General features: G+C 49.6%; 1 protein-coding gene across 1 annotated transcript in view; it reads left to right on the forward strand.

Moving 5' to 3' along the window:
* Window positions 1-6,816, forward strand: part of LOC104167523 (RNA-binding protein 38-like) — a 15,776-nt gene extending 8,960 nt beyond the window's left edge. The window contains exons 3-4 of the mRNA XM_009707812.1: window positions 4,470-4,853; window positions 6,750-6,816. Of these exons, the coding sequence (XP_009706114.1) occupies window positions 4,470-4,853; window positions 6,750-6,816 (451 nt within the window). The remainder of the gene's footprint in view (window positions 1-4,469; window positions 4,854-6,749) is intronic.
* Window positions 6,817-8,058: the final 1,242 nt, after the last annotated feature.

The following is an 8,058-nucleotide window of genomic DNA, read 5'->3' on the forward strand; positions in this document are numbered from 1 at the left end:
CACATCGCGCATGACCCCCCTGCCGGTGTGGTGGGGAGAACTGGGTGACATCAGGTTTTAAAAAGTCTGCTCTTTCAGCAGGCAGCACCTCCCCGGAGCCAAGGGCGCTGGCAGCCGCAAGCCTCACCTGATGCATTTGAACATCTCCACCCAGGACTGCACCAAAAACGGGCTGTCCTTCGTATTTTGCACAGCAAAAAGCAGAAGCCGAGCCTGCGTCTCCCCTGCTAATGGCTCTGTAACCATCTCTTTTGTTCTGTGTCTTTCAATTTTGGCTGCTGGGGCAGCGTGGCGTGGTGCCAGGTAGTTAGGAACGTGGGCTAGCTGGTCCCGGCTGCCCTCCTGCACCGCGACGGCCCTCCCGAGTCCCTCCTGCGGCCACCGCTGGCTCTAGACTTAGGTTTGACCATGCTTGTTGCATTTTGTGGCCTTTGCCCGCGATTAATTGTAATGCCATAAGCATCTCGTACGTCTGCTGATCACGGGATGACTTTGATGTGTGGTGGCAATGGCTGATCACTTGGTTGACGTTCTATAATCACATTGTGTGTATCCTAGATGAAGTTCTCTTCTGGCTGGCAGGGCCTATCGTGGGGGACGGAGGAAAACTGCAGGGAGGGAGGGAGGGAAAGGCATCTTAAAACACAGATGTGACTCATTCTGTAGAAATTCAGATTAGAGTTTGCTGATTTCTAGAAAAGGAACTCCAAAAGAGCTTTTTTTTTTTTTTTTTCACTGAAAGATCTTCTTCAGAAATAATGGAAGGAGGGAAAATATTTTAAGACTTTCTGTGGATGCTAAACGTAGCCAGCAGAGAACTTCATTGTACTGCACCGTTTTGTTGTGTTTGTAGCTGCAAGTTATCAGTGACCTTACCTTGAGTTGTGTGTTTTGTTTTGATCGATGAGTTGTCATCTGTCTGCCTAATTCAGAAGTCTAAATTGCATAATATCTTGATTGAAATTTCTAGCTAAATTATTAAAGCCCCACAGACCAAAAGAACTTTCCCTTTTACATAGAAGCAGATTCTGGAGTTGCTGAGTGTGATTTTTCTAGTGCAGTAAACTGTGGTGTGTGATGTGAGCTTGTGTATGCATTGGGCCAGGATGTATTTCTGGAAACAGAGTACAGGAGTACTTATTGTCTTCCTAGCTAATCGTGCTTTTTATTCAAAGTAGCATTGAAGAGCTGGAATTTTTCCTTGCTGAGGAAAAAAAAAGTAGTGCAGGACGTTGCGGATTTGCTGTCTCTCTGGAGCGCACCATGGGAGCTGCGATGGAGGAGCCGTGTACGTGAAAGCAAAAGCCGACGTGCGGAGTTTCTCGGGGACGAGATGGGAGCGTGCGCTCGCCCCGACGGCCCCACACGCAGCCGCATCCTCCGCATGGGATGTGCTGGCTCCGAAGAGCAGTTGGGTGGTGGAAGGGACATCGGGGTGACCTGTGGAGCTGCTCAAACAGGATCGTGCTCAGGCTGTATTGCTCGGAGGCTCTCGGACCGTCCTCCTCGTCATTTTGCAGGTGCAGGCTGAACGCCTGTGTGCAGGAAAGGTGCAGGCCCCTCCTCTGCTCCTGCTGGTGGGTGTTTTTTTAGTGAGTCCTGAGCGTGAGGATTGTGCACTTGTTTTTTACTGCATTTGTAGAGTGGTTTTAACCTTTATCAAGTCCTGGAGTAGCAGGAAGCCCAGTAGTGGGATACCACATGTAGGGAGAAGCGACAGGCAGCCAGAGCCTCTGTCACCAATCTGGGATGCAGGCTGTTGTCCGAGCTGCAGATTTACAAGGGGTTAGAGCAAGAGGTGTGCGTGGGGTCTGCTCGTCTCACCCCCAACGGTTGCATGGACCAATGCCTGGGAGTGCCTCTGCAGAGCTTTTCCCCAGACCCTGGCAAGCCAAAAGAGCAGCATTGCACCTCTGCGTTATTTAAAACAAAAGAAAAAAACCCAAACCCCCAATGACCAAGTGTGAGGAACCTCTGGGTTGGGACTAAGCCCAGCTCCTTGGAAGAGGTGGCTGCTGCTGCTGCCTGATGCGAGTGCATGACAGTAAGTGGTCTGGACTGGTGCATAAGCTGTAGCGCTGACTCAGCCGTGCCAGCTTCAGTTTAGATCACAGCTAAACCAAAAGTGAACTTCTGCCACCTCATCTCATTCTTGTTAGTCACAGAGTGATATTGGGTATGGTGCATTTATGGACTGAAGGGCTGTGAGGTTGCTGTGTCTGTACTACACCAGGGATGGCTCTGGCCTCTGGAGATGGTCTTGCACTTCATCCATCCATCCATCCAAGCCAAAAGTTGAGGTGCTGCTCTCCACCATCCATCCTCCCCAGTGCTCCTCCTCTGGGGGTGTCCTCATTATATCTAAGGACTCTGATTTCAGAGGCAGTGTTGCTATGTGTGGGGAGGAGAACAATCATTATCTCATCATGCAAATTACCTCAAGAAAAAACAAAGTGCATACGTGAGTGGGAAAACAAGAGAAAACTTGGTTCAGATGAGCACTTATTTGTGAGAAGCCTTTCTCCTGACTGAAAAGCAGGTTAAACCATCCAGTGCTGGTTGTAAAGCCAATGGGAACAGCCCCATAACTGCTGGATAGGAGAGACCAGCCCCAGGCGGACCCCAGTACGTTGTAGGTGGTGGCTGAGACCTAGGTTGGACACTTGGGTGGAACGAGGGCAGCCAGTGAGCCATCATCCAGCAGAAGTGTCCAGTCCCTGGCTGCGAGCGCCGGAGCACCTGGTCCCACTGCTGGGCAGCGTGGTGAGTCTGCAGGGGTTTCCAGCCCCAGGGATCAGATGGACGAGTGGGCAAGGTACCCTCTCCCCAAGCAGCTGAGCTCGGCTTTAAAGAGCAGTTTAGGCACGTACAGGCCTGTGTCTTGTGAAAAGCCTGTGGGAGGCTTTTAAAAGTGGTCGTGTTTGAAAATGTGCTGTCAAACACATCCACACAAAAATCCCAAAAATATTTGAATCTGCATAAACTCTCGGCAGAGTTTTACCTTGTTTTTTTTTCCTTGTTTGCCGAAACGAGTTGGGTTTGAGGGCAGGGTGAAACGAGCTCTCCAGAGGATGGCTTTGGGTTTGTGCTGTTGCCTTACATGATTCAGCAGGCAGCCGGCCAAAGGGACCTTTTCCACAGCCTGCGCTTTTTGGAGCACGTGGCTCTGATCTTTCAGTGGTCACGTGCCGTTTGCTGGTGACAGTCCGCACCCCGCTATTTCTTAAACAAGCCCCAAATCTGTCAAGCCTCTGCACAACGGAGCTCTGCTGCCGAGGGCTGTGCAGGCAGGTGCTGTTTGCACTTTGTAGTTGATGTGCAATTGCCCATTTTTGTCTGGCCCATGGCAGTTTGTGTAGATGGATGTAAACCTTCAGATCTGCGCAATTTCTGCTCTTGTTTGAGGCCTGACTTGTTGTGAGCCCTTTGGAAAATATAGCCCTTTCATTTTGCTGCATTTTTTTTTTCTTTCCTCCTCATTAGCAGTTTCTAGTGGGCAATCCTGCATTAATCATCTCCAGGATCTTTCAGTCTATGGACTTGAATTGACTGTGGCGTTGTTAAATTCCTCTCAGGAGCGCGGCTACCTCAGGGCAGGGGCAAACAGGCTGGTGAAGGGCAACACTTTAGGACCTGCATTGAAAGGGCAGAGGAAATGCCGGGGGCCGGCTGGCCGCAGAGCCTGGATGTAAAAGCTCGTGGACACACGAGCATCACGAGCTGCTGGGCCAGGGGCTGCTGGCACGGTCACAACTGGGGAGTGTTACTGAAGGGAAGAAAACCAGAATTCATATCTCATGTTTTACAACAAACACCATGTAGCATTGCCCTAAACATCCAGTGTTATGGAAACATAGGCTTAAATGTGTAGTAACTGATAACAGCTGGCAAGCTGGAAGGCCTGCGGCTGTGCCTGGGGACGGTGGTCATCCCTGGTGGGACGCTACCCTGATGGGATGAGCAACCTGGTGTCCCGGGCACCGGGAGGTGCCCTACAGGGGCTGTGGGTCCTCGGGAGCCTCTGCCAGGGTTTGGGCTGTGGGGGGGAGCATGGACCTGGAGGACGTGGGAAACAAGGAGGCTGCCAGCACTGGTGGGGCCAGGCAGGGCATGTGGGGGCCAGGGAGACATGGCAAGCCAGTCGGGCAGGGGCTGCATCACAGCCATCTAGGGAGATTATTTTGGGGACCAGCAGCCTGGACAGTGGGAGATATAAGACATGGAGACCAGGGCGTGTGTCTGTTCTTGCAGTCCGTGCTTCACCGTGCACTACTTCCACCCTCGGGGTCTGGGAGTGTTTTGCTTTTCATTCCCTCCACCCTGAGCAGCACCCCTCGCTCGAGGGCAGCACTGCTGGGCAGCACCGTTTCTATGGCTGATGCACATGAATTGGGGGGGGGGAAGGAGAGGGGACACGCAGGCTGGAGGGAGCCCAGCCCCTCGCTGACTTTCTCCCTTTGCCTCCACAGACTCACGCCTCACTATGTTTACCCCCAAGCTATCATCCAGCCCAGCGTGGTGATCCCTACCCCTGTGCAGTCCATCACGTCTCCCTACATCGACTACACCGCCGCCAGCCAAGCCTATTCCCAGTACACCACAGCTGCCTACGATCAGTACCCCTACGCTGCCTCCCCCGCTGCCGGCTTTGTGGGATACGGCTACACGGGCACAGTCCAGCCCCCCATCACCGCCAGCAACCCCGCAGCACCCGCCAACGCTTTCGTGCAGTACCAGCCCCAACCGCATGCAATAAGGGCCCTGCCCGCGCCTTTGCCACCTAGGACAATCTTTTACAATGGAAGGATACGACTAGGACAACAAAGCAACAAACAAACAAACAATAAAAGAAACAAAACAAAAAAGAAAAAAAAATCACCCTGCCCCTTTATCCCTTTTACATAGGTGCATATCAATACCTAAGCTATTTATAGTGTTAAGGGCGAACCCAAACCCTTGCAGTCTGACTGTGCTTATGAAAATGGACTTCTGGTAAGTTGTTGGGGTTTTGTTTTTGTTTTTTTTTTTTTTCTTTTCTTCCCCAGTCTGGACAGATACTGTCTTGAAGAAGTTCTAAAAGTGACTGAAATGTTTCACAGGAAAACTACAGATTCTTGCACACATGGCGGTCTGCTTCCATCACCCATGGTCTTCTTTCCGCCCCTGCCCCATCAGCCCTTCTTTCCTCATCAAACCTGCAATCCTCTTATTTACTGTTGAGGTACAGAGGTACTCGGAGAACATGGAAAAGAGCAATCTTATTTTTTGGTTGTACAAAAACTTTGTAATACTCAGAGATGCCTTACAAAAAAAGAAAAACCACAAACAAAAACAAAACAAAAAAAAAAAAAACAAAAGAAAAAGAAAAACTATTTTTTAATATTTATTGCGATTTTATTCGCATGAGCTGTGAATTGCAGACAGAAGAATAGTAGTAAGTATCTGCCTTGTTTAATTCTCATTTTACTAAATTATTGTATGTAGGTAAAAGTTCTTAAGTAATTGCTGAATCACTTCAACATGCAAAAGGGAATATTGGCTTGAAGGAGAGCAAAATATTCCTTTAGTCAACGCACTGTACTATTTTGTAATTGTTACTCTGTTAAGATTATCTCAAATTTAGGTATATTTTTAAATGCAAAAAACCAACCAAGAATACCGAACATTTTGTCTACTTTGGTAGATCTTTTGTTACAATGCTGCAACCTATGGAGACATTTACAGTATTTATGTAAAAGAGATTTGGGGCTGTTGGCGAAGCTTAGGAGAATATCATGAATGGAGCAAAAGAGAGAAAGGTGTTATGTCATTGAACAAATGGGTAAACGTAACCTTTTTATGCCTATAATCCAACAGCCAAATAAAGGAAGAGAACAGATGATGTAAGTTAAGTGCATTTCTACAAAGAACAGCAATAAACTATTTTAACTTTTAAAATTATTCAGTACTGTATGGTGCCATGTTTGCTTGGCTGAAGTCCATTAGGGAGTACTTTCAAAGTGACTTGATATGGCTATGCCGGGCCTTTGCCTGTGAGCACACCAGGGTGGGTTGGGAGCACGTATCCTGCAGTGCAGCGGAGCTGGGCAAGAGCCCTTGCTTGGATCCTGACCAGCATCACATCGCGTTGCACGGGTCCCGCCATCCCTTGCAGCGTGTCCCACGTGCTATTATTTGCTCTGCATGTCCCAAGTCACTTTGGGGTTTCTGAGCCCCTGGAGCATCATACCAGAGCCATGTGGTCCCCAACACTTGTGCCCAACATGGGACACTTGCTCACACTCAGCCTTGGGATGTAAAATGCTGCCATCCTGGTACAGCTCCAGTGGAAACAGGGACAGCTGAGATCAGATCTCGTCCCAGAATCCTTACGGTATCGCTTTCATTCTGTTATTTGTTTAGAATAAGTTTTGTTTTTTTTTTCCAAAATTGAATCCATCCAAAAGTTGAGTGGTATGCCAAAGTCTTGTCCTGGTTACGGACTGGGTTTCTGAGGGCCTCTCTGATCCCGCAGTGCCCTGGCCCACTGCAGGCAGCAGCGAGACTCTGGCAGGGTGCTCGCACCCCTGAGCCTCCTTTGCGTTGGTGACATGACTGCATTTGACTTTCCCCAACCAGTGTGCTTTAGAAATTTGGTTTTCAGATTTTGACAAGTACAAACTTCAAGTATCAGTTTTCAAAAGTAAATAAAATTATTCTATTTGATCATGTCAGTTATCTAATTCAGCTCTGTAAAGGTTACGGCATAGCTGGTACCAGGAATTCTTTGCGTCTCTGGCAGCAGCACATATTGCTGTTGAAGGTGATGATGCCTAAAGCCATCCTGGGGGAAGAGGGTGCCATAGGATGAAAGCAGAGCCAGTTCAGCACTGTGTCTGATCAACTGCCCTGGTGAACTTAAAGGCACACAGTGGGAACATCTAATGTCATCGGTAGGCCTCAGAGTAAACAGCCCATCTCGATGAATGGAAACAGCTCATTCCTCCCTTGCTCATATTGCGTGAGAATGCAGATCCTGGTGGGGCTCTGTTCATCCTGCCCGGGGTTTTGCGTACAACCATGTGGGTGACATTTATTTCCTTTTTAAGTAATTACTTTCTGGATACAGCTGTGGGGCTGCCAAAGGAGTAAGAGCTGAGAGCTGCATCCAGCAAGGCGCTGGCGGAGAGCGCAGCCTGGCCCGAGAATCCTGCCTTTGAAGTACTATCAGGGCCAGAGATTATTCAGCAATTCTTCTTTCTCCCTGTCATGAGTCTTTCGGAGGAGGAGGAGAGAGGGGAGGATTTTGGAGGCAGATGGGGCTGCTGGGAGCTGCAGGCAAGCGCTCGGCCCCAGCCCCACGGTGTTGGGGTGCTCATTCTCGGGCAGCGCTTCTACCTGGCTCTGGCACTGCTCAACGTCGGCAGCTCCCACAGTCAATAGGAAGACCAACGCCTCTGAAAATTCATTTGTTGTTGAAAAAAAAAATACAGATCCAGTGCATTCTGAAGTGAAAAGAATGATGATTTTCCATTTAGCTGACTCCAATTCCCTGAAAGGTGGCCAAAACTGCCAGGAAGCGAGGGCGCAGGCGGCGTTGAACAGCAGCACCCCTCCTGCGCCCGGCACCCAGCCTGCCGCTGCCGAGTGCCATTCCTGGATCCCACTCAGTTTTGCTCCGGGCTCATTTCGAGAAACAACCACATCAAAACAACAGCCCAACCTGCTGCCTTCCTGGTTGCGAAAACCCAACTGTGAAATTGCGGCCAGGCAGAGAAATGAAATATGCCGTCTAGCTTCCCGGGTGGAAGTGGGGTTGCGCTGGCAGGTGGTGAGGGAAGCCTGCAGCCCCCCCAAAAAGGAGCCCAAGTGCTTCCTTGACCTGGTGCTAGGCTGGGAAAGTGGGAAGAGCCCAATGGGTCGCTGTGTTAGAAGGACAAGAGTTAAAGGCAGTGCATGAGAGGCGGGGGTGTGGATGAGAGGCAGTGGCTGCGTGGCTCCTGACTGGTTAGGGTAGCACAGGACAAGTGCTTCAATCATATTGCAATTGCTTAAAAGTGTGATTTTTTTTTTTTTTTT

The sequence above is a fragment of the Cariama cristata genome, unplaced genomic scaffold, assembly GCF_000690535.1.
Source record: "Cariama cristata isolate BGI_N322 unplaced genomic scaffold, ASM69053v1 scaffold4109, whole genome shotgun sequence".
NCBI classification, from domain to species: Eukaryota; Metazoa; Chordata; class Aves; order Cariamiformes; family Cariamidae; genus Cariama; species Cariama cristata.